This window comes from Pyrus communis, chromosome 9 (genome assembly GCF_041283825.1).
Source record: "Pyrus communis isolate YQ-2024b chromosome 9, ASM4128382v1, whole genome shotgun sequence".
NCBI classification, from domain to species: Eukaryota; Viridiplantae; Streptophyta; class Magnoliopsida; order Rosales; family Rosaceae; genus Pyrus; species Pyrus communis.
The window spans coordinates 6182306-6209655 of NC_142573.1; the positions used below are offsets into that span (position 1 = coordinate 6182306).

Genomic DNA, 27350 nt, shown 5'->3' on the forward strand with positions numbered 1-27350 from the left:
GTTCAATTATCAACTTCGTTTTGTTGAATACAATAAATATATTGCCTAATCATTTTTTTTTTTGTCTAATTAAAGATATTATTGAATATATTAGAAGTTAGGTACTTGCATTATGCATGCTATACAAATTAAAAAGGAAGAGGCCGGCACTAAGAAGAAACAAAATCAGTATAGAAGGTGAAGAAGCTAGGCTAGAGAGATCGAGACAGAGAGAGAGATGGCAGAAGTGGAAAGCAGAGAATGGTACTTGGCTGCTTATGCAGCTGAAGGTGTTCCAACTTAAACTCCGTACGGTCACACTCTCACTATCCCCTGATTCCATTCCCGAACAACATGTTATTCTTGAGACCCTCTTCATCTCCATCGAGCCATATTTACGGAGCAGCATCACTGGCCGGGAAGATGGGCTATGCATCCCTCAGTTCAACCTTGACCAGGTTCGTGCAAGCATACCATAATATATTCAATCGCACATGCATGTAACATGGGCATGCAAGCATGCTTAAACATTGATATCAAAATTACAGTTTAAGATTATAATTTATGCATGCAGGTAATTACAGCATTTGGGGTTGGAAGGGTAATTCGGTCAAAAGATGGTAACTATGCTGAAGGTGGCATAGTCGTCAGTGCATTCACATCTGTTGCTGAATATTGTGCGGTACCATCCCAGTTGATAGCAAGAAAGATCGATACAAATAGTGGCATGCCCTTGCCTGAATATATCAGCTTGTTAGGTTACAATTTTCTTTCCCAATCTCTCTCCTTTTGCATTTTCCCAAGCTATGGTAGAGGCAACGACACTCCTATTTTAGCCTCCTGCACTATAAACTGGACGTTCTATAATTTTTCAGTGCTCACTGGATGATCAAGAAGCTCAAATTAGAGTTCCGTGATCGTACTTTCTTTTACTTAAAAATAATTCAAAGGAAAATTAATTGTGTCATGGCTAACTCACTGTGGATGATAAAATATAGGGGTGCCGGGGTTTGCAGCATGGGTGGGAATTGAGTTGCTGGCAAACCCAAAATCAGGATCCAATGTGTTCATTTCAGCTGCTGCTGGGGCTGTTGGAATGTATGCTGGACAGTTGGCCAAGCTAAGAGGATGCAGGGTCATCGGAAGCACTGGATCAGATGAGAAGGTAAGTAGATTAAATTTTAGAAAATGCTTTAATCTGTAACTAGTTCAAAGTGAATGAAATACCGCTGTTGCATTGTTTAGAAGTGAATAACTAGTTAGTTGCTTAAGTGGCGTTTCATTCAGTTCGAACAATAATAGTGGTAAATTAGAGTATTTTTCAAAACATCCCAGATACAATCGATATATAGTTTTCATTCCAGTACAAGTTTATTCATCCTCAATGCTATGGTGGTTTCTCGTCCCATGTATCGTCCAGACTGAAAATGGCATCTAACTAACCTTCTTAAGAAGTTGGTAAAATATACTCGTATCTGTCTCCTATTGCTCAACTCTTTACAGAAACTCGCACGCTGCCGGCTACTTTTTCCCTTTTTTGTTTTGTTATATATATGTTCATACATTAATTTTTCGTTGAGCTTATTTGAGGGATCTCTTGTAGAGCAAATCTCTAATGCATTTCAAGGATCTAAATTATCTTTCATTAAGGTCTTTCCTCAAAGATAATCTATATCAAAAATACCCAACTCCAAACCCATATGACCGTCCAATTTAATAGTAGTCGTTTAATGTTGAGAACTATATTCGTTATTTTCTTCATTGTAATTGGATGTCTAAATGATTTTAAATTTGTCTAATCTTAATCTTCTACAAGAATGATCTATGGATGATAATTTAACATATAGACCATTTAGTTAAGTTGAACAACCAAGACATTATAGTATAATGTTTGGTAAATAAAATTTGATCTGCTTGCCACTTAGTATTATAGTCTAGTGGTATTTCTCTTCACTTATAAGTTAGAAGTCTTAGGTTCGATTATCGCTAAAGATGAATTTGAACCAAATTATTGCGAGCTCATTCTCTTTATGTAGACAATATTTTTTGTTAAAAAAAAAAAAAAAAAAAAATTGATCTGCTTGATTTTGTTTTACCATAAAAAGTTAAAAGGGCTATTTCGATATTATCTCAAGATCGTCTATTCATCTCCAAAGTTTTAAGTCGCCTAGGAATGAGGTCAAGTATGAAGTATTCAAACTACCCTCTGGCTTAATAAAGAATTGTAAATGAGAGATTGTCTTGATGAATAGAGTACGTACTCTTCTTCAACTTAATGCATTTCGAGTTTAAACTCTCTTACCCGCTCCTTAATATAGCTTATAGCAGTAATATATAAAGAAAGAATATATCAATAAAAAACTAAACTATAAGTTGCATTGATATTTACAATGATCCAATGAAGCGCAACATGACAAACAAATATATATGAAGATGACATAAAGTATGGAATTGGAGTTGACGATGTAAGAACTAGAAAATCAAAAAAAAGTTGCTTGTTTATTCCACTAGAGCGCAACGTGACAAATTAAGCGAACGACAAATTATTAGCAGTTAAGATTGTGATGAAATTGTTATCATTGTTCATTTTTTTCATTAAAAATATTTTTGTTAGGGTTCACTCTTTGGAATTTCTGTTTGTCCCCATATTATTAGGAATTTATACATTCGATCATAATTATACAGCAAATTCTTAGTAGAACATGGATTCTTTTTATTTTTTAGAATGCTGATTAATTAAATAATAATCTCATGAAATATCTTATAAGATATTTGATATGATGATGCATTCAAATACAATGATGTAAACCTCTGAAATTTAACACACAGAGACTTCTATCTCTCTGATAGATTAATTTGCTATTTCCAATATTGTTGATAATTTGTGGTTCTTAGGTGAGGCTAATCAAGGAGGAATTTGGATATGATGATGCTTTTAACTACCACACAGAGACAGATTTTGATGCTGCTTTAAGCAAGTAATCAATACTAATATTTAGATAAATTAGCATTTATGTGATGATTTTGATGAAGCGTCGTACATGAAGACTCATGTGAAAGGTTTCCTTATAATTTGCAGGTATTTCCCTAACGGAATTGATGTCTACCTTGACAATGTTGGCGGTGAAATGCTTGAGGCTGCTCTTAACCATGTCAATAAGCATGCAAAGATCCCTCTTTGTGGCATGATTTCTGGCTACAATAAGGTAATTTAATATCATTACAATTACTACCCTTTGTCTTCTTCATACGTATAACTGTCATATACATAAAAAGACATGTTATTGGAAATTTATATATCTAGACATATATATATATATATATATATATAATATGCACATGTTCGTCCGTTTCTCACCTGCAAAGCTCATCTATTTAATTTGTGCGGGTTTGGACTGAGAGAGAGGGGGTGAGGAATCTGCTGAATTTAATCGGAAGGGAGGTGAATATGCAAGGGTTCTTGGTGGGTTCATACCTGCATCGTTATGGAGATTTTGCAACCGAGATGGAGAGCCACCTAAAGCAAGGCAAGATTGGTTATTCTAAGCTCAAAATCTTCCATGGAATTGAAACATTATTGGAGAGCTTAGGATCCCTTTTCACCAGCTCTAATATTGGGAAAGTAGTAATCCAATCCAAGTGATTTTATTGAGTTGAAGTAAATCTATGTTAAGGGCATTATTAATGCTTCATGAAAAGATTTTTTGTTTGGGAAATTGAAGTCTCCAGAATTAATTGTGAACTTTTTAAGAATTTAAAGGCGTTTGTACTAATTAGTTTCAATAAAATTATTTGCACACACGAAATTAACATACTTGTTGACACATTTGAATTGTATCATGAAGATATCTCAGTATTCTCTTGACAGATGCAAAGTGTGATTCTGTTGGTGTAGACATAAACTAACATACTGAGTTAACTGCATACACAATATCTGACCTTGTGAAGGTCAAATACTGCAATGAACTAACTAGACTCCTATACAGTGTTGGATCTGTCAAAACAATGTCTTCTGCATCAAGTAATTGCTGATATGGTTTACATGGAATTGTTGCAGGTTTGCAGGAATCCATACCTACTTTGTGAATCAAATCTTTAATGTATTTAGACTGATTCACAAGTATATTTCCATTAGATTTGTAGTGAACTTGCAATTCTGAGAAATAGATGAGTTTCCCCATATCTTTGAGCTCAAACACATAAGACAATTCTTGAATAACTTGTTGAACTTTTGAAGAGTTTGATCCTGTAAGTATGATGTTATCTCAATAAAGCAATAGGATTATCATATATGTACCATCTGTTTTGACAAATAAACTTGTATCGGAAAGTGAAGCAACAAACTGTAAAGCTACCAAATAACTAGTGAACTTGGAATTCCATGCCCGTGGGGCTTGCTTCAGACCATACAAGGATTTGCTTAACTTGCACTCATACGTAGGATGTGATGCATCAACAAAACCCTGAGGTTGTTTCATAAACACCTCTTCTTGCAAATCACCATGCATAAATTCATTCTTGATGTCAAGTTATCTAAGATCCCAATAATTTATTACAGATAAGGCTAGAATCATTCTAACAGTTGTATGCCTTACCACATAACTGAAAGTGTCTAATAATCAATACCATGCTCATATGAGAATCCCTGAGCCACTAGTCTTGCTTTATATCTTGAAATACTCCCATCTAGATTCTTTTTAACCTTGTACACCCATTTACTCCCAACAATTGCCCTATTTTATGGAAATGGTACCAAAGTCCAAGTTCCATGTGCTCTAAGTGAGTCATATTCCTCTTGCATTGTTGTATGCCGTTGTGGCAATGTTGCAGCTTTTCTGAATGATGAAGGCTCTAAAGCATCAACAATCTTATATAAGAAGGAAAAACCCCTAACAAATGGCTCATCCTCAGTTAATTGTAGAGAATGCAATTCAAGACATGAGACAAGTAAAGCTGCATAATTCTTTCTAGGTAATGTGCCACTCTTCAATCTAGTGGTCATAGAATGTATGATTGATTGTCTACAGGTAAATCAGTTTGTATAGAGACAGGAAGTATTACCTCAAGTTGTGTGACTTTGGAGATTATGCATTACCAGTTGAATCACACTATTGTGAATCTGATAACCCTTCATTACCATTTGAATCAGAAGTATAATCATTTGTCACTGATGTATTGTTTGAATCAACATTAGCCACTGTATAAATTTCCTGTGAATTATATCTATTGCTTGCTGAATTTCCAAGTGTGTCAGGCAAGTGAATTATAACATGAAACTATGTTGCTGTCTTATGATCTTCTATACTTCTTAAAACTGACTTACACAATTGCTGAAAAGGATACATATCTTCATTATATACCACATGCCTAGACACAATAAACTTTCTGGATTTAATATCATAACAGATGACCCCATTAAACCCCAAAGCAAAACCCATAAACACACATTGAATGGCTCTAGGTTGCAGTTTATTAGCATTGAAGGGCTTGAGTAATGTATAAACAGCTGTTCCAAAGATCTTGAGATTATATATCTTAGGATTTTGTCCAAAAAGAACTTGATAAGGAGACTTCATATCTAAAATTCTACAAGGCATTATGTTAATTAAGAAAGCTGCATGTGAACAAGAATGATATCAAAAGGATGTAGGAATTTGTGCTTCTGTATCAAAGTCAAAGCTGTCTCAACTAAGTGTCTATGCTTCTTCTCAGCAATTCCATTTTGTTAAGGGGTATGAGGACAAGACACTTGATAAGTAATTCCTTTATCTGCCAAAAAGTTCTTGAATATATTACTCATGTATTCCCCTTCACCATCAGATTGGAGACATTTAATAATGGCATTGAACTGATTAAATACAATACTTTGAAACTTGATAAATATGGAAAAGATGTCTAATTTATTCATCATATGGTAAATCCATACAAACCCAGAGAAATCATCTATAAAACTGATGTAATACCTATAACCTTCTACGGATTTCTGAGGTGAAGGACCCCAGACATCTGAATGTACCTTCTAAAACACAAATTTTGATCTCTCTTGTTTTACATGAAATGGAAGTTTACTCAGCTTGCCTTAAATAGAAGCAGAATGTATATAAAGAGATGAATCTATACTAACTGGTAATTGTGCACTCTGCATCATTGAACTCAATACTTCTTCTAAAGGGTGTCCCAATCTCCTATGCCATACTGAAGTCTTTACTTACTTCCCTATGAATGCAACACATTTTCCTAACTCTATAGCAAATGAATGAAAAAACACACTGACTGGCATCTTGAACATCTCACCATCATCACTCGTTCCTTGGTACAAAATCATTTTTGTTGCCTTGTCTTGTATAAAGAAGATCAAATCATCACACACAAACCAACAATCATTATCTATGCATAACTTTTTAACTGACAACAGGTTCATAGTTATTTTGGAAACATGCAAAACATTATGCAGAATTAGTGCATTATATGGTGTTTTTATAATTGAAGATCCAATATGTTGAACTTGCAAACCTTCACCATTACCAACAATGATCTTAGCATCACCATTGTAAAGAACATCTTGATTGATGATATCAAGATTAGCTGTCATGTGGTGAGTGGCCCCTATGTTCACTACCCATGTATCAACTGCAGAGAATTCATGCACATTTGAATTGGAACGAATACCATTTGATCCTTGAGCAGTCATACTAGCAAATAATAGAGGTGGTAAGGGGTTGCCTTGATATGAGTAGTTGTTTCTATGATAACATTCAAATGTTATGTGGCCCATTTTTTCACAAATTTGACACACATTACCATTCCTAAATAATTGATTCTAATGCTGAGTACTTCTGTAATAGCAGTTAGGGGTAGTGTGCCATTTTCTAGAGCATATTTGACATTCTGGTGAAACTAAAGACCTGTAGTTTGTATTGCCATGCCAACTAATTCCTTTTATTGAACCATTTCCAAAAAATGAACCATTTGACCAATTCCAACCAAAACTGTTCTGAGAACCTTTACTATTTGAACCATTACCACTTTCATGATTAGAATTCCCTGTCTAATCTCCAAAGTTAGAATAGGACTTGAAATTTTTGTTGTTACTTCCAGAATACCTCATGTTGTTGTAATTGTTTCTCTGTTGTGGATGAAAACACTTCCCCCATTTCCAGCATAACCAGTTCCTCCATGAAAATTTACTTCTCCTTGAGATCTTTAAGTATTAGAACTTTCTCCTTGTTCATACCTTGATAGCTTCCTTGATGTCTTTGTGAATTGGAAGGCTCACCTTGAACACACATAGCTGACATTGTATTTGACTTTGTAATCTTGGAATCAATATTTGCTTTAGCACCAAGAAGTTGTGCTCGAAAATCTTTCAGAGAAATTGATGTATCTCTTGCCAACAATAATGTTTTAATGACTTCAAAATTTGTTGGTAAATCAGACAAAACAACAGTCTTAAAATCATTATCTGTTATCTTTTTACCATCTGACACTAACTGATTTCTTATCTTTTTCAATCTGAGTAAAAACTTATCCACAAAATCAGCCCCTTTCTGTGCAGTATGAAATTATGTATTCAATTGATTCACTCGCACCATCGAAACAAATGCAAACCTTTCTTGAAGACACTTCTATGTTTCTTGTGATGTCTTACAGACAATGACATGATCCATGGCCTCATCAGAAAGTGTTGCAATCAGTAAGCTTAATAGAGCTAAATCATTCTTGACCCATTCTTTGTAGGCTGTAGTAAGTTCCTTAGTGACACCACATTCAGGAGTGATGCAAAACTTTGGTGGACATTAAGATTCTCCATTAAAGAACTCAAACAAATCATAACCTCTGACAGTCGATTGGAATTGATAACTCCACTTGAAAAAATTGTCATCTTGAAGCTTCACAGTTATCATTCCTAGCAAACTTTCAATCTTGACATTATTAGACCCCATATCGAATCAAAGACTGCAACTAATCAATTTTCACAATAAACAATCTTCAAAAAAGCAAACTTTACAGTAAACAGGCTTCACATCAACAATCTTTACAATAACCAATCTTCACAGTAAATAATCTTCAAGAAAACTGTTAATTCACTTCTCAACTGAAATTCACAATTTTATTATTCAAGAAAATTCTCATTTCTTTTGGCATTGGCCTCTAAACAACTTACTTCTGATAATTCTTTCTTCATGAAAATCTTATTACTCTCAGCATTAGCCTTAATCAATACAAACTTCATCAAACTTCAACACAATTCTAAGAAAGACTGACATTGATCTCAAAATCTTTCAGCAACTGAGTAATAATGGCTTTGGCCTCAAACAATCACACAAAAAAACTTAGAAAACTTGTCACTGTGGCAATTTATCAAACACTTGCAATGCATAAAATTCCAAGAACATAACCTGAGAAAGTGACAATCTTGAATTGAAACCCAGATGAAGAAACCCGGATATGAGCTCCCAAAAGAAATCTCCAGTCTTTAATGTTCAACGGAAGAAAATGGCACCAAGGATTGTTTGGGTGATTGATACCATGATAACCAAACCAGAAAACTAAAATGAGTTACTAAAGCTAAAGAAATGTAAAGAGAGAAGGATGTTCACTCAATGAAGGATATAGAACCTCAATCCTTGATTATTTTCTCAGTAGTTACAAATAAGATACAATCATCTTTTTATAGCTCAAATCAATTGTAAGCCACAAGCTACAGTGTTAACTAACTTTTAACAACCTCTAACAACTCTAACAAACTTTGCTGACATGGCTTGGTTGATGTGTCTATGGTATTGCTGATGTGTCACTCCAACACCTCACTCATTTCCTTCTCACACATCTCTTTTAATTTCCGGCCATCGAATTGAATGAATTGTTGAAGATCAATGTCCAAAAATTAACAAGAGCGTATGGGAGTTGGGCGGGTGAACATTTTCCTATATATATTTGGATCCCACAGGTATTGGAGATAATTAATCAACAAACATATCCAAATAGCATCACTCAATTTGTTCAGGTATTTTTAACATTACTAAACTGACCAAAGCAGACTTATAATATATATTTCATCATATATTTTGTTGAAGATATACAGTGACTGCCACATCATTTAACACGTCATCATAAGTGCCATATCAGCTATTGGAGTTGGTTAGTTTGTTAAAAGTTAGTTACACAGGTGGCTTAGCTGATAAGCTACATTTGCAGATTATATAAGCATGCATCGACTCATTTGTGTAATGATCTTTTCATCTCTCTAGAAATAACAAAGCTTTCACTCATCCTTTCCCCTCTCTCTCTCTCTCTCTCTCTCTCTCTCTCTCTCTCTCTCTCTCTCTGCATTTCCTTGATATTTCTCTGCATATATTCATCTGCGAATCCTTAGATGAATGTTATCATATTTATTGTCTAAAAAAGAAATAATAATAATATTTTAATTGTTCTTTAAAATGATATAAACCACCTCCATTAATTAACGCCAAATTAATCAAAAGGGAGGAGGATTCAAAGGTGTCTACTAATTATAAGTTAAAAAGCATCGGGAAAAGGCAGAATATATATGAGGAAAAAACGTTAAAGAATTAGCTATCTAGATAAGAAATATATATATATATATATATATATATATATATATGTGAATGTTTGATAGGAGAAGTTGCTATAAAATTATGAACAGGCACACAAGGTTTGTAAGGGAAGGATTCAATGGCTAGAAACGGGGTGATGTGGAAACTGCTTTACGTTGTGCATGAGTTACACGAACAAATATCAATGCCACCAATCCTTTGCTCATGCAATCTCTATGTCCCCAAAAAACCCCAGGCATCACAACGTGCCAATGTAGTGAACATTCATGCCTTACACCCATTCCCTTAGGCCACTATTATGCTCCCACAATCCCGGCAAGCTAGCTACCGGTCCTCACTATCTTACATAGGATGTTGCAAGAAATTGTATGAGTAGGTTAACTTATTGGATTAACATAAACTACTACATTATAGTCTAGAGGCCTTCCACAGTAGGGGAATAATCAATCATAGTATAGGAAAAAAAAATTGGCCTTTCAATGAATACATAGAACTCTGCTCTATCAAACTCACATTAGTGTAGCAATAATGTTATAATAGGAATTAAACTCAAGGTATTTGATTTTTGTTTAGAGAAGTGATTTTCACACACCCTTTTGGGCTTCTCACACCTTTCTTTTATTTCTAACCATTGAATTGAATAAATCAAATAGAATCAAGCATCATGATTAACCATGGTTGTGTAAGAAGCTGAAAATGGTGTATGTGTATCATTTTCCTTATGTTTATAGGAACCAACCTAAATCTGAACCACTACAAATGACGTACTTCCAGAGTGGTATATGTGAGTTTGATTCCCATTTACAAGAGAATTAAGTCGTTTGAGTTTAATTGTTTTAACATTATTTCTGTAGCGGGGTGTGAGTTTGATTACCTTGTAGTAAAGGAATCAAAACTAGCAAGACACATTACACTCAAGAATTGGAACACAATTTTTCCGCTCTATTGTGTGAACATGATGTTAATTTATAAAAATTAAACTCATGTGTTAGAAATACTATGAGGAGGGGAAATTGTTTGAATCCTAAACACAATGCGTTCAAGAAGAAGACCTTATCCAGCATGACAATTCGTCACTTGAAAAATACCTCATATATTTAATATATATAGATACATGACATAATATATTTAAGTCAACTATGAAACGCACACCACTTGGTACTTGAAACACTGATAAGTACGTATATTTTGTTCTTTCATCGAACTCAACAATTGATCTGGTAATACATTTGAACCAAAAACTGAAAATGGTCAAGCAAAACTAGTAACGGATACAACAGAGTCAGAGACACATATATTGTTTCCCCATTGACCAATTTCTCTTCCCTTTACTCACTCACTGGTCCGACTGTGGTCAAATGGCCAATTAGTAAAACAAGTTGAAGTTTAATATTGGATTTTCTTTTCTTGAACCTTGTTCAAGTTTTTCTTTTCTTTTTTTTTTTTTTTCCTTTTTTTTTTTTTTTTTTTTTTTTGCTCAATTTTTATTTTCTTTTTGATGTTTATTTTGTGCTAATGATCATTACCAATTTATGAAGTGAAAAAGCAATTGGGATAGAACGTGAAAAATGTTTGCGTGCATATATGGTCACTCCAATTCAAAAGCAGCAACTCCTATGTTTGCTCTCACATTTTCAATACTTTTTTATTACAACATCAGTGAGGGAAGTAGGCGATGAATAGGGAAAAGAGGGTATGCGTGAGCCTTCTTTTTTCGTTTTTTTTTTTTCTTTTTGCTAAAATACGCCTATCCTGTCCAACTTGAGATCAAAGGATGACTTGGCTCCCAATGGCTACAAAGCACACCTCCATGTTTATTATTTAGCAAATTTTCTGTGATGTTCGTGATAAAGTTGTCTACTTGTCACTTGGATTTTGGATTTACTACATCACAAGCCTTCAATTTTGGCATTGCGTGTGTACGAAAACTAGGATAAAAGTTAGATTTAAGTGTAGATAAGAAAACGCCCCAAATAGATGAAAAAGCGTCAGAAAAATGTGAGGGCCGGAGAAACTTAAAACTCAAAAGCTTCTTTTTAGCGTACAAGTTGGGTTGGTTGAGTTCCTATTTTGATGTATACAACTTCTCCACTGGGTTCGTTTAATCCAAACAGCTAGCATTTTCTCATATTATGGAAATTAAGAAATTAATTGAAACAACACCCGATAATTATGAAAGAAAAACATAAAATAAAATGAAAGTAACAAGAATCCATAAAATGGTTCTAACTCATGAAGAGCTGGTGCCATTAAAGCTGAAACTAAAACTCCAATTAAGTTAAACACTGATGATATATACAACACACGCATAACATAATAAGCAACATTTTTTTTTTGTTTTTGAGTTTAATTACTAGACTTCAACATAAACGCTGAACTAAAATGGAAGAGAAGGTTCATTAACCCTAAGACAATTTTTGTCTTCCTTACTGCTAGAATAACTAGCCCTAATTATGAAAACTCTAGCTAACTAAAAAGATAAATCCCCGCGAGACGGATTCACTAGCTAGTAAAACTCTGTAGCATATTAACCATATGCACACTAAGCTCTAGTCCTCATCAGTTTCATATGGACATTCTCACTATCTCTAGTCTGTTGAAGCAGATGTTCTCAACGTGGAGCTTTCAATTCTGGCATATGTTGGGCATGTCATTCCAGGATAAAGATCCTAGGGAGCGCTTAACTTCAGATGCTGCCGCAGTGTTGGTCTTGACCGATGGCGTCAACGGTGCATTTTGCTATCTCTAGACTCACATTGTCACTAGTACTCACGCCTGACCTCGATGCCCGGTTAGACGTGCATCCCTGCGCGTACCATGACTCAGACACTGCAGGCATTGTGGAGGGAAAGTTTAGCAGGCTCAACAAGTCATCATCCATCTCCTCTAATGGATCCTCATTTTGTATCATGCCTGTGCAACAAAACCACAAGTTTAGATAGTATATTATATATTGGTATCAAATGATACAAAAAATATTGACTTGCTACGTACGTTCGTCAAATTTGTTTACTAAATTTTGTTCTCCAAACGGTTAGTATTTCAGTTAAAATTTGAACCCACTAGATTATCTAACAACATAAAATGCTTATATTGTCATATCGTATATTGATTTAAAGTATTGATTGAGTCTGTTTATAAATGGATTGTACAAATTCAATGTTTGCAACATAAGCATTACATTAGTCTAACAAGATAACATTACCATAAAATGCATACTATTCTATTCAATTTGGTGAACAAATTCGATAAAACTGTTAATTAAATTACCATAACATGCATACTATTCTATTCAATTTGGTGAACAATTTTGATAACACTGTTAAATTATTAATTACACTAAAACACAAAAAACATGCAAAAGTTTTAGTATTTACCAATTGATGACAGAGAGGAGCTGCCACCTCTCTGATTTTCAGCACTATTCTCGCCGCTATTCTTCAAAGTTGATTCGACCTGCACGGTGTCTTCGGCTTCCTGCTCAGCAGACTCTTCCTCCTCCTCCTCTTCCACCATAAGACCTTTCTCTTGACCGGACCACCCTGACGAACAGCTGTCGCCACTCTTTGCTTTCTTATTCGATATATTCTGAGCCTCCACCAAAACATCATCCAAGAGGCCACTATTCCCTTGGGACGGCACTGGCGCAATTTCATAGTGATCTTCATTAGCGGTATAGCCTGAGCCCCCCATCTGACCCTCACTGCCGCCATTAATACTCAGCGGTGTTTGGTTTGAAGGGAGCTCTGGATTGGACCCTTGAACCAAAGGGGTTGGGTCATAAGTAGTAGGCCCCATGATCATGGAGCTCAGACTAAGATTATTGTAACCACCAAACCCTCCATGAGAATTGTACTGACCTATTAGGGTTTGGTTTGGAATGTTGCTCTGGTTGAAGAGAGCTGAAGACCCGAATGGAGAAACGGGGGACAAAGGCATAGCAAAGCCACCATTTCCATGGAATTGAGTCATGGGATTGGAGTAAAGAGAAGAAGAATTGTGGTGGTGGTTTTGAAGAAAGTAATTGTTATTAGGGTTTTGGTGGTCTGAGGTGGAGGAGAAAGTACTTGTGATGTGGTCGTAAAGAGAAAGCTGCGAGGGACTGAAACTGTTAGGTTTCCGAGGGTGAGAGGAAGAGAAGAGTGATGAGAATGAACAAGCAGGAGACGAAGAAGAATGTCTAAGTTGGTGTTGGTGGTGGAAGGCTGCAGCCGCTGCTTCTTGTTGAAGGTCATGAGGGTAAACTGGTAAACCGGCTTTCTGGCGACGCTTCATTCTAGTATTCCAGTAATTCTTTATTTCATTGTCAGTCCTGCCGGGTAACTGATGATCGATAATATGCCAAAAAAAAAAAAAAGTAACAGACGAACATGAGTTTCTGAGAAAGAGAAAGTCAAACAAATTGAAAATTAAAAAAAGAAGATTATCAAATAGGTAGGTCCAAAATAAAATTAAGGGAAATGGGGAATCTGGTCAAAAAAATGAGATCAGCACCATATATATAATAAGAACACATTAAATTTTGGCATAAACAAGAACAATGGATTCATTATTAATTAAAAAAAAAAAGGATTTGAGCTAGCAAAACTCAGAAACTAAGATTTGTACAACAACAAAATATCGTTACAAAAAGGAGTTGCAAACTCTGAGTCTCTGACTTACTCAGAAATTTAGAATTTTATAACTTGATATCAAATAGAATAAGGAAGTGAATCCTCCACTAAGTTTCTGTATATTTTAGACAGATAGTCGAAGAAGACCAAAAAAGAGGAAATGAAAGCAACTCGGGGCACAATCAGGATCAAAAATGAAAAAAAAAAAATCACACAAAAAGGTATAGTCCAAGGGACAAGAAAAAAGAAAGAGAAAAATTTATTCCATAGAGAGCAAATAAAATATAAAAAACAAAAACAAAAACAAAAACAAAAAAAAAACAAAAAAAACCAAGAAAACCAAAAACAAATGAATGAACAACAAAATTAACCTGGGAAGCCATGCGAGCCCATTTGTTGCCGAACTTAGCGTGAAGCTCGATGATGAGTCTCTCCTCCTCAGGCGAGAGCGAACCTTTCTTGAGATTAGGCCTCAGATGGTTTGCCCATCTGAGCCTGCAGCTCTTACCGCATCTAGCCAGCCCTGAATTCTTCTGCACCACGTTCCAGTTTCCCTCTCCGTGCTTCTTCACGTACTCTACCAAAATCGCGTCCTCTGCTCCCGTCCAGGGCCCCTTCTTGAGGCCCCGCTGGTGATGGTGGTGGTGGTGGTGGGAGCCGCCTCCCGTCTTATGAACTCCGTCCATAACTCCGCTGTTGTTGATTATCATGACGGCTTTTAGGCCTACAGCTACCTAGCTCTCTATTAGTTATATGTGAAGTTATCGGCCACCTATGTTTCTTTCTTAATTCTTTGAGTTTGGTTTTGTTCAATGTGATTTCTTTATTTATGGGGTGCTTGAAATGTTACTTTAAATTGGGATAGAGAGAAAGAGAGAGAGATATGAAGGTTTGGAAGGGTTGATCTTCTCTCTCCTCTCCCAGGATGTGAGAAAGAAATGCAAGAAAGAATAGGGGAGAGAATCGGAGTTTAAAGAGAGAAAGACAGATGCAAGAAGCTAGAGCTAAGATCTTGTCTCTATTCTAGCTATGTTTTCGTTTCAGACATGGATTTCAGATTAGAGAGAAAAAGGCGAGAAAGCTAGAGAGAGAGAGAGAGAGAGAGAGAGAGAGATAGAGAGAGAAAGGGAGAGGATGATAGGAGAAAGGAGGGTCTCTGAAGTTTGGGGCTTTGGTGGGGATGGTGAGTGTGTGTGAAAGAGGGGGGATTTATTTAGAGGTATGAGCTTCCATTTCGGTCCGGGTTGCATGCTAAGTGGTACGTCCGTGGACGCGTTTTTTATGTCCACCCTTCATTGCTATTACAACACACTCTTCCTCTCTTTCACTCTAGAACACCATTTTGGACATTTACCCTTCCCCTATTTTTATTTTTTTCCCTATATATCAAAATAACCCAAATATTGTAAATTCAATTCATATTCATTTCACCTGTTTTTCTTCCTAGGTCAAACTTCAAAGATACAATTTAAGAAATACATTTGAAATATACCATATACACTAAACTAATTTGACCACATTTACAAATCGCATTGCTCGTCGGACCTCTCACAAGTTCAGAGTTTACATGGGGCCCATTGAGAGTTAATTACAAAAGAATCTCTCACCTTTCTAAGACTAAAGCGATACGCGGAATTAAAAGACGAACGACTTTTTTGAGCATTCTTATCCAATCAGTACTGAAAGTTAATATTAGGGTTACGTTCGATGTGAACCAATGTATTATTAGTTCTTGTCGTATGTTATTATATTAAAAAAAATTCTCATCGAACTTACCAAGAAAATGATTCGCCTCGATGTTTTAAATGTATTCTCTAAGATTTTCTCTTTCTATATTTAAATATATTTGAGCATTTTTATTTGAAAGAAAAAAAAAAGAGAACAAAAACAAAGTTATCACCATTTCTCTTTTTCTGACTCAGTTACATTAATTACATAGAGAGAAAATATGAAAATTCACCACCAATTAGCTAGCTTATAGTGCTTGCTTAAGTTTTATTTGCTAAGTGAGTCTATGACTTTTTACAATATGATACAAATAGTTTTCTTTATCAATCAAAGTTATGTAGGTAGTTCTGTTGAAGTCTCTTTCTATATTTAAATATATTTGAGCATTTTTATTTGAAAGAAAAAGAACGAGAACAAAAACAAAGTTATCACCAATTCTCTTTTTCTGACTCAATTACATTAATTACACAGAGAGAAACTATGAAAATTCACCACCAATTAGCTTATAGTGCTTGCTTAAGTTTTATTTGCTAAGTGAGTCTACGACTTTTTACAATATGATACAAATAGTTTTCTTTATCAATCAAAGTTAATTAGGTAGTACTATTGAAGTTTACTTGACTCGCATCGTATCTTAAGAGTCTATCATCATATGTTTGCGAACCAATATGCTTAAAAGCGAAATTTTATTTATGCACTGAAACATTTTTTTTAACAAACGATTTTATCTATATTAGGAGATGGAGGAGTGGACTAAGCCTCACAATGGACTAGCAATAATGTGGTTCAAATTCGCCTTGACAAGAATCGAACTTAAGACCTCTCATTTATAAATGAAGAGGAACACCACTAAACTGTAGTACTAAATGGCAGTTACACACTGAAGCTAAATCTAGTCATTTCCACCCTCCTTTCTTGCTATTTGGGCACGCCAAGGGCAATTTTGTATTTCTATCAAAAGAACGTTACCTTCTTTTTTTTTATTTTATATCTTTGTGATTACTTTATATTCACCCCCTTTATTTTCATTAAGGATCTGAATTTTTTTTCAATAAAACTTTAATGCCTTTCCTTGAAAACTTATATGCATTTTGACTGTATTAATTATACTTGAACTTAGCGTTTTTAGGAAATATTGTTTCTGAAAAAGTTGAGTACTTGTTTGGAATATAAGTAAACAATGTTGAGAGAAACTCAATTGAATCAATCACAATTATTTGTCCTTTGAATTTCATCATAAAAGTTATAGAAGTATAATCGTATTTTGTTATATTTAGCTGTGGGCTTTGTTTGGTATGAATTTTTTTTTTTTTTTAAACATACGATATTATCTACACTATGAAAGGTGGCTAAGTCTCACATTGGGCTAGCAATAATGTGGTTCAAATTCGTCATTGGTGAGAACCGAATTTAAAACCTCTCACTTACAAGTAAAAAAGAATATCATTAAACCATAATGAACAACATGCAATGAGTATTGTTGAATGCTATAGGCACCATGCAATGCATAAGTTACAAATTTAACATGCAATGAGTCCCAATAAATACTTTGTATAAAATTTCATGAAATACCAGTATTCTTTTCTTGTAGACATTGCATAAGTTGCAAATCCAATTCTTTTTTTATTTATTACTTTGTACAAAAATAAATTAAACATACGAGAAAGGATGTGAAATCAAATTTAAATTAAACAAACCTACAACTACAAGGACACGATATAACTTCAAACCTTATGACTTATGTAGATTTTTTTTATTTGAATATAACAAAAGATACATTGGATTTCAAAAAAAAAAAAATGTATACCTGGTTGAATTTGAACATTCCAATCACGAGACAACAATGGAGTAAAAAAGATTGCGGCCCATATAGGGCTTTCAAGCTTATTAAGAATAAAGCCGAATATGAATTATATCTTTTAATAGTACCAAGGAAATTTAAATATAATAGTTGAAAACCACTACTATAACATGTATGAAAATTCTCTTCGGATTCTCTTTGTGGGAATCCTAAGGATCCTCATATCTTAACCGTTCATTATAGATTGTGCGGCTAATTTTCGCTAGATACTATTTGTGTTTAATTTTAAATAAAAAAATTTAAAAAGATTTATGACCGCATGATTTACGATAAACGATTAGAATGTGAGGATCCCTATAATCCCCACAATTTAGATCCGAATGAGATCCAAATCCCTATAACATTATCAATGAAACCACCCAAGCACTACAAGCTAGTTACGCTACACATGCACTATAAAAGCCCCAAACAAGGGACTTTCAATGACACATATCATGGAGTCAATTGAAAATTCTCTCAAATGTAACGCTCTAGAATTTTCTAAATCCCTCTTTCTCATTTTTGCATTGGATTCCTAACAACTTTAGCCTAATCTCAACGACACTTTATAGTCCCCCATCAGAAAGCTCTGTGAAAAGGTATCTAGAAGCCTTAAAAACAATGACCCCAGATACGAAATGTAAATTCTATGAAACGGATGTATGCCACCAACGCCACACCCCCACCCACCACAACCCCCCCCCCCCCCCCTTCTCCCTCTCTCTTAGATAGAGCAGGGTGACATACAACCCACGAGATGGAAGTTTTTCAACTTAGATACGAGTCAAGGAGTGATCTGAAGACCAAAGTGGTACCAGAGTACACCATATGATCCTGAAATTAATTGGTGCCTTTTGCATTCAAATAAGGAAAATTGACTTTCAAAGACCAACTCAGCATAGCTAACTCCAACATGAAGTCTGAAGGTATCTATTGGTCTGTACTAAATCTCTATTCCAAGACAATTCCGCAATTCTTTCGACTCATTGTGCTGGAAACAGAAAACCTTACTACATTGATTCTCCGGAAGACGAGAAACCTCCTTCTGCATCGTGAATTCAAGTTGCCGCCACTTGTGTTTAAATTCCAACCCAATACAATAGAAGTGCAAACCACACATGGTAAAAATGCTATGACTCTACTTGCTTTTAACAAAGCTAAGTCCCAATAGAGGTCTTGAATCCGTCAAATCTAACAAAGCCGGACTCATTACTTCAGGGTGTTCCATTTCGTACACAAAGAGCGTGTTTGTAAGATTCATGACATTTTTTTTATGTATGCAGCAATCAAACACCAGTGATGACTCCTCTGTATTACACACGCATTTTCGGATAAGCACAACCTCAATTACCAAATATTTGCCACATAATTTGAGTATTAACAGTTATATTCATGGACTATCATGAATCAAAACAAAAATGTTAGACAATGTTGCCAACGGGATTTATAAAAAATTATGATTTACAGGACCATAAAGAACCGCATTTTGTGAAACAACTTGAAAAGAGAAGATGCCAGAAGTACCTCCTACACATTGTGGAATCAAAGTAACCATATATGTCAAGCATCCCCAAAGTTCTTGGTTTGTTTCCTTCTTCAGACATCAGATGATTTAATGCCAGTGCCACAGGGCTTTCCCGAAACCCAAGTTTCATTAAACTTCTACGATTTTTTAAGCAATTACAACATGTCCTTGATAAAATCGAGATTAAGCGTGTCCTTAACGATAAGGAACAATCCTAGGAAAATAACAAGAGTTATCCCTGATGACATAATCCCCTGCTCTACTTCTAGTGGGAGCTTTCTCCCACCCCTGGCAGCCTCTATGAGGATGAAAGCCAAGGTACCCCCGTCTAAAGCAGGTAACGGAAGAAGGTTGATTACTGCAAGGTTGAGATTAAGCAAGGCTGCAAACTGATAGAGTCCATCAATATTCGACCTTGCAACTTCTGCCCCTACAGCTATGATTGCAACTGGACCTGAAACCTTGCTACCTGTCTGCGAGAAGTTAAGAACAGTCTGCTTTAAACTATCTAAAACATTAAATGACAAGCCCCAAAATTCTCTCCCAGTATAATTAAAAGCTTCTGAAACACTTTCGGGTTTAACTTTCGTAAACTTGACATTTGGCGATAGTTGCACTCCGATTTTGCCTGTTCCATCATAATTCTCATCCGGGGTGATCCCAATTTCAAAATCCTGCTGTCCCCTCGCAACCTTAAGAACCACATTTCTTTTGGGACTCTGCTTAATCACATCAACAATCTCTGACACACCATTAGGACCTCCTCTTGGCAATTCATTTCCGTTAACCTTAAGGATCACATCGCCGGCAAGCAACCCATCTCGGGAAGCAGCGGAGAAGGGGCGAACCTCGGGCACAAGCACCCCAGGATAGGCCTCTTGTACAGGCAAACCAACAGACAACACTTGAGTAAAGATTATAAGATAGGCAAAAATAATATTGGCAACCACACCAGCTGAAACCACAATTATTCTATCCAATATTGGCCTGTTCTTAAGCAGATTCTTATCATCAACTGGAATGTCACTATCTGGATCATTATCTGGAAACCCCACAAAACCACCTAAAGGAAAAGCTCTAAGAGAATACTCCACATTGTTTGCATTGAATTTAGCTAAAATTGGACCAAAACCAACTGCAAATTTACTTACATGGATGCCTTGGAGATAAGCAGCAAGGAAGTGACCACTCTCATGAACAACAATTATGGCCGTTAGCACAGAAGCCGCCTCCAAAACCGACTGAGCACTCTCAAAGTTGCCATAGTCGAACCCAGGAATCACACAAGTCCTAAACTTGAACCTTTTCCCATGTGGGTACCTGCCATTTTCGATGAAAAATCGATCCTTGCACGGAAAACCGACGTCTGGAGAAGAGAAAGAGTAGCAAATGGAGGAAGATGGAGGTTTTGGAAGGTGGGTTTTGGGTTTTGATGGAAAACCTGAGATGGATGATCTGGAATTGGACAACTTGATGAGAGAGAAGGAAGAAGAGGAGGGTAGAGAAGCTGAGAGGTTAACGATCATGGTTCTTTTTTTCGGTGGTTGTCTGATAGGGGGTGTTAAAAAGGTGAGGTTTGGTCTTGTGACGGAGGAGGGATTGGATAATTCATAATCTCCTGCCTTTTTTGAGTTTTGTGGAGGGGAACTCAACTGACTCATTTGTCTTCCCTCCCTCTTATTGTTCAGCATTCGGGTGTGTCGTGCTTGTTAAGGATAGTAATCCAATGGTAGAATATGTAGACACCTGTTAAAAGATTAGGAAGGTTGTTAGAGTTAATTACATTATGACTTAGACAATAAGTTTCATAGAAGATAGTATATAGTCTTGAGATTGTAAGAATGTAAGGTTACAGAAAATATATACATGAAAGATTACTTCTCTCTCTGAATCTTCTCTATCTCTCTCTATCTTCTTTATTCTTCTTCGTATCTTTAACAAACATTATACATCTTATTCTTCTCTGAGATTACAGCTTGGTTAACATAGTATCGTCGCCGAAATAGCTAATCGCTCGGTTGGATATTTTCGATCTTGAATTGCTTCCGCTCATCATTTCTGATCTCGTTGTCGTCATTTCTGGTTTCTGGGTGTTCTTCATCTTCTCTCTACCAGTTTTCTTCGTGTTTGTCTGCTGTGCACATCAAGTGTTCGATATAAGTCCTCAATCGCTGTTCTTCTTCAAGATTTCAGATTTCTTGCAGAAATGGTTACTGCTTCACAACTGCATATTGTTCAGTCTCCAATTACATCCTTCATCTCCACTGTTTCAACATTTGTTACAGTAAAGCTCGATGAGACCAATTACTTGATTTGGAATTTTCAGATGCAGCTTCTTCTTGAAGGGCATGGAATTGTGGGTTTCGTGTATGGATCCGCACCTTGTCCTGTTCAATTCATAAGGGTTACATCTAATGGGTCTGAGGTTGATTCAGAATCTGATGACTACAAGATCTGGCAGATGCACGATCGTGCATTGATGCAGTTAATTATTGCAACACTCTCACCACCTGCCATTTCTTGTGTTATAGGGAGTACTAGTGCTCAGGATCTATGGACAAGACTCAAGGAACAATTCTCGACTGTTACAAGAACAAGTATTTTCTAGATGAAGTCAGAATTACAAAATATTAAAAAGGGTAATGATTATGTTTCTCTCTATTTGCAAAGGATCAAGGAGGCTCGAGACTATCTTTCTGCAGCTGGGGTTAAGTTTGATGATGATGATATAGTAATTCTTACTCTTAATGGCCTATCATATGAGTATAATACCATTAGATCAATCATTCGAGGCAGGGAACATGTTATTTCTCTTAAATATTTGAGATCTTAATTGCTTGCTAAAGAAGCAATGCTTGAGAATGCCTCTGCAACCCCTTTTCTTACTGCGATGGCTGCTGATAATAGTGGTTCTCAGACACAGTTTAATGGGAAATCTGGACAACAGTCTTCTTACAACAATCAAATTGTTGGGTCTAATTCTGAAGGATCCTATGGAACTCAATATGGTTCTTCGTATAAACCATTCTATAACAAGAATAAAGGTAAAGGGAAGCTCCAATATGGTTCCAAATTTGGGAACAACAAGCCATTTTATCCAAACCCAGCTCGTGGGATTCTTGGAACTTCACCAATTCAGGCTAATTCTGGAAATTCTTATCAAATATGTGGCAAGTATGGTCATCTTGCTAATACATGTAGATTTCGGAACACTGAATCTTCAATGGTTGAAGGATGTCAAATATGTGGAAGAAAGAACCACAATGCACAATTTTGTCATTTCAGGAATGCCAACATTAATTCTACTTCTGGATCAATGAATGCTATGCATGTCAATGCATCTGCACCTCCAATGGACTCAACCTTTTCTCAGCAAGTTTGGCTTACAGATTCAGGTGCAACAAATCACATGACTGCAGATTTGAAGAATTTGTCATTGGCAACTCTTTTTCCTTCCACTGAGATGATTCAAACTGCTAGTGGTGAAGGTTTGAAAGTTTCTCATAAAGGATCTTCCATATTGCAGACTCTTTTTCATAATCTAAAATTAAATTCAGTTCTATATGTGCCCAGAATATCTTAGAATTTACTCTCTGTACAAAAGATCTATCTTGATAATAATTGCTGGTTGATATTTGATGCTTGGTGTTTTTGGATTCAGGACAAAGCCACAGGGAGGATATTGTTCAAAGGTATCTGCAATGATGGATTGTATCTCATCCCCTTCACATCATCATCATCTCATACACCAAAGCCTTCTCTGCTGCTTATATTGGCAAACCAGTAACCTCTAGTCTGTGGCACCATAGGTTAGGCCATCCATCCAACAAAGTTGTTTCTCTTATGCTTAGGAAACCAAATGTATCTAGCATTCCTGATTCCATACATGTGATGTGTTCAAGTTATATTGAGGGAAAAATTAGCAAGCTACCCTTTGATTCAGCCACATACATTGTCCAACCTTTTGATATTGTACACAATGATGTATGGGGTCCTGCCCCGTGTCTGTCTATAGAAGGTTTTAAGTACTATGTTACCTTCATAGATCAATGTACTCGATTTTGTTGGATTTTTCCACTTGTCAATAAAGCTGATGTTTGTCCCACATTTATTACCTTTTATCAATTTGTACTTAATCAGTTCTCAGTGTCCATTAAAACACTTCAGAGTGATGAAGAGGGTGAGTATATAGGCCACCAGTTACAAACCTTTCTTGCTACCAAAGGCATTAGTCATCACTTATCTTGTCCATACACACCAGAACAGAAAGGTTTGGCCAAAAGGAAACATCGTCATATTATTGAAACTACAATCACCCTTCTTCAAACATATCACTTACCTGCACCATTTTGGTCTTTTGCATGTCAAACATCAGTCTATCTTGTTAATCGAATGCCATCACAAATTCTCAATTAGAAATCACCATTTGAAATGCTATATGGTTCTGTCCTTAATGTCAGTCACCTAAAAGTTTTTGGTTGCTCTTGTTATCCACTCTTAAGGCCCTTAACCTCTACAAAGTTACAACCTAGAACAATTAAGTGTATTTTTCTGGGATATGCATCAAAGTACAAGGGGTACATATGTTATGAAGTTACCAAAAAGAAAGTTTATATTTCTAGGCATGTTTTGTTTGATGAATCTGAATTTCCTTATTCAGTTATTGCATCAACACATGCACCAAGTCTCCATACATCACAAGTGTCAAAACCAAGTATACAACCATCAATGCCTAATCTTGCTAATGTGCTAGTCTCACCATCATCACCAGCATCACCATCATCATTGTCCATTAATCCTAACCTACTACCTTCATAATCCATCAATGCAAGTGAACAATCTTCATCTACATATATCCTTGTGGCTCCTGAGGTTCCAATTAAGAACTCTATGGTCTTTGGGGTTCAATTTGAAAGTAATCCAGCAGTGTTATCTATTCCTCAATTGAATTTGCATCCAATGCAAACCAGATCTAAGAGTGGTATTTCCAAAAAGAAGGCATTCCTTACTACTGTTCAGGAAAGTGGGATTGTGGATCTTTCTATTGTTGAACCTGCAACATACAAATCTGCATTGAAGTGTAAAGTTTGGGTTGATGTAATGAAAGAAGAATTAGATGCACTCCATACTCAGTCTACATGGACTCTAGTTCCTCTTCCTGCACATAAAAACATTGTTGGTTGTAAATGGGTGTTCAAGATTAAAAAGAATGCTGATGGGTCCATAGGGAGATATAAGGCTCGATTGGTGGCAAAAAGATTCAATCAAGAGGAAGGCATCAATTATGGGGAAACATTCAGCCCAGTTGTTAAGCCAACAACTGTGAGGATTGTGTTGGCTATGAAAGCTCATTTTGGGTGGAATTTGAGACAACTCGATGTCAAGAATGCATTTCTGCATGAAGTACTGCAAGAAGAGGTGTACATGTCCCAACCTCCAGGTTTCAGTGATCCTTAACACTCTGACTATGTTTGCAAACTGCACAAGTCTCTATATGGGTTAAAACAAGCCCCTAAAGCCTGGAATGACAGGTTTACAAGTTTTTTGCCATCACTTGGTTTAAAAACAACTAATGCAGATCCATCTTTATTTGTGAAACAGTTTGGCTCTTCTGTTGCACTATTGCTTCTCTATGTGGATGACATTATCATCACCGGGAATGCTCCAAGCTTGATCGATGATGTGATTGTTGCCTTAACAAAGGAGTTTGACATAAAAGATTTAGGTCATCTGTATTTCTTTTTGGGGATTCAGGTTATTTCATAGAATGATGGTTTGGTTTTATCACAGGAAAAGTATGTTAATGACCTCCTCACAAAGACTGAAATGCTTGATTCCAAGCCTTGTTCAACTCCTTATCTGCCTTATAATCGATTAGTTCTTGATGATAGGAAACCTTATAACAATCCAGCTCTTTATAGAATTGTGGTTGGTGCCTTACAGTATCTAACATTCACTAGGCTGGATATAGTCTTTGCCATGCATCAGTCAGTTCATGCAAACTCCCATGGAATCTCACTTTAGTGCAATCAAAAGGATACTCAGATATCTAAAAAGTACTATCCGTTTAGGTATTCAGTATGTTCGAGGAGGATTGAAAGTTAATTCAGACATTGTCAGAGCATTTTTTGATACTGATTGGGCCGGAGACCCAAATGATCGAAGATCTACTAATGGTTTTGTGATATTTTTGGGTTCAAATTCTATCTCGTGGTCCTCTAAGAAGTAATAAAAAGTCTCCAGGTCGTCCACTGAGGCCGAGTATTAAGCACTTGCTGCTACTGCAGCTGAACTGGATTGGATTAAGCAATTATTGACCTTTATGCATCTTGATATTCCTCATTCCCCAGTTCTGTACTGTGATAATATGTCAGCAATTGCATTAACATTAAATCCGGTTCTACATCAACGCACAAAGCACAATAAAGTTGACATTCATTTTGTTCGCGAACGAGTTACAAAGAAGTAGTTGCATGTTTAGTTTGTGTCTTCCAGTGAGCAATATGCAGACATACTGACCAAGGGGTTATCAGCTCCTCTTTTTCAGACTCATTGTAGCAATCTTAGTCTCGATTCCACCTCTCCTAATCTTGAGGGGGGATGTTAAGGATAGTAATCCAATGGTAAAATATGGAGACACTTGTCAAAAGATTAGGAAGGTTGTTAAAGTTAGTTACATTGTGACTTAAACAATAAGTCTCATAAAAGATAGTATATAGTCTTGAGATTGTAAGAATGTAAGGTTACATAAACTATATAATGAAAGATTACTTCTCTCTCTAAATCTTCTTTATCTCTCTCTATCTTCTTTATTCTTCTTCTTATCTTTTACAAACATTATACATCTCATTCTTCTCTGAGATTACAGCTTGGTTAACAATGTTCTCTCTCTGCATTTTTTTGTTTTTAGGTCGAAGTTTATGTGCTTTTTAGATGGGCCTTCGGGCCTTGTGCTCCATAAAAGAAGGTCGTGTGATCCGATTTGATTAAGTACACGAGAAAATCATTGAGGATGTTTTGTAGCGATACTTCAAGTGAATTACGTATTGGGAAATTTTAGTTAAACATATGTAACCTCTTTCTACATCCTATTTAAATTTTAAATATGAATTGTCTTTTTTACTTTATTGTATAATTAGCATTAAGTACAAAATGAAACTAACAATAAAACTAAAATTGATTAATAAACCCACAGTTAGTAATTAAACATTTACCATCATGCAATCTTTTCTAACATTCTATTTGGCTAAAATCGTAAGACAAGAGCAAGCTATTTTCTACGAATGGATGGTGACCTGAAGTTTTGGATCCTCCAACTAAGGTACGAATTGATTTATATAAACAAATGAACCATCTTCCACCTTTGAAGCCTTGTGGAGCAAATAAGTAGTTTTAACATGCCATATATGATGTAGTTCGTTCTATATATAAACAATTGAACTCATTTCAACTAAGAGCTGGTTGTGGTTCCCAAAAAATGTGAAGTGGGTGGCTTCATTATGGATGAATCAATCTCGTAGCCTTATCGCAGTAGCACCAGATTTAAACCGCTAACTTCGGTTGCATTTCCACGACTTCTACAGATATTCGTTGGTCCTATGGCAATAGGAGTTAAAACCTACGTGAAACTAACTAGTCCAATAGCTATAATGACTCATAAGTCAAGTTGGACTGCTCAATCTTCCCGTTCCATAACCAAATTGCTCATAAAAGCATCAGAAAATGACCAAAAACGGTGTCATCAAGCTTTTCCAACATGGTAATCACGCACTCCTTTACTTAGCCTTGGAAGACCAAGATTTTCCAACATGGTGATTGCATAAACAAGGATGGCTTTATGCCATTCTCCTGTAAACCTAAACGATAAATTAACTCTCGCCAATTCTTATTAATTTCGATTTCTGTTAAATCATGAAGAATCAAAAGGGAAGACGATGGACTTGTTGGAGGAGAGAATGTGAGAAGAGAGAACATATATTTTGATTTTGAGTTTTATTTTTAAATGGGTGTAAAACTAAATTACATATTGAATTAGATTTGTGAGGGTAGTCTAGATAGTAAATTAGGGTTTAAAGAGATATTAATAG

General features: G+C 35.8%; 2 protein-coding genes and 2 pseudogenes across 3 annotated transcripts; 2 read left to right on the forward strand and 2 right to left on the reverse strand.

The window, feature by feature from the left end:
• Nucleotides 1–217: 217 nt before the first annotated feature.
• On the forward strand, nucleotides 218–3622 carry LOC137740421 (2-alkenal reductase (NADP(+)-dependent)-like; annotated as a pseudogene).
• An 8184-nt stretch (nucleotides 3623–11806) lies between these two features.
• On the reverse strand, nucleotides 11807–15350 carry LOC137738863 (uncharacterized). The gene is made up of 3 exons (XM_068478336.2): nucleotides 14542–15350; nucleotides 12935–13880; nucleotides 11807–12470 (listed from the first exon to the last, which is right to left on the reverse strand). Exons 1-3 carry the CDS (start codon nucleotides 14878–14880, stop codon nucleotides 12244–12246), a joined length of 1512 nt encoding a protein of 503 aa, XP_068334437.2. The 5' UTR covers nucleotides 14881–15350; the 3' UTR covers nucleotides 11807–12243.
• Nucleotides 15351–19062: 3712 nt separating this feature from the next.
• LOC137740086 (putative membrane metalloprotease ARASP2, chloroplastic pseudogene) lies at nucleotides 19063–21138 on the reverse strand (annotated as a pseudogene). The gene has a single exon (XR_015966900.1). The product of XR_015966900.1 is annotated as a putative membrane metalloprotease ARASP2, chloroplastic pseudogene (transcript).
• Nucleotides 20975–23370, forward strand: LOC148694123 (uncharacterized). The gene is made up of 2 exons (XM_088700487.1): nucleotides 20975–22751; nucleotides 22925–23370. The coding sequence occupies exons 1-2, from the start codon at nucleotides 22115–22117 to the stop codon at nucleotides 22966–22968; spliced, it is 681 nt and encodes a 226-aa protein (XP_088556613.1). The 5' UTR covers nucleotides 20975–22114; the 3' UTR covers nucleotides 22969–23370.
• The last annotated feature ends 3980 nt before the right edge of the window (nucleotides 23371–27350 follow it).

What these genes read in the sequence shown, in the direction of transcription:
- LOC137738863 (XM_068478336.2), bottom strand. Translation starts at nt 14,880, where the DNA reads ATGATAATCAACAACAGCGGAGTTATGGACGGAGTTCATAAGACGGGA. An exon ending in GGGCTCGCATGGCTTCCCAG is followed by an intron (nt 13,881 to 14,541) that starts GTTAATTTTGTT and finishes ATCGATCATCAG; the next exon opens with TTACCCGGCAGGACTGACAA. An exon ending in CTCCTCTCTGTCATCAATTG is followed by an intron (nt 12,471 to 12,934) that starts GTAAATACTAAA and finishes TTTGTTGCACAG; the next exon opens with GCATGATACAAAATGAGGAT.
- LOC148694123 (XM_088700487.1), top strand. Translation starts at nt 22,115, where the DNA reads ATGCTTGAGAATGCCTCTGCAACCCCTTTTCTTACTGCGATGGCTGCT. An exon ending in TCAAACTGCTAGTGGTGAAG is followed by an intron (nt 22,752 to 22,924) that starts GTTTGAAAGTTT and finishes TTTTGGATTCAG; the next exon opens with GACAAAGCCACAGGGAGGAT.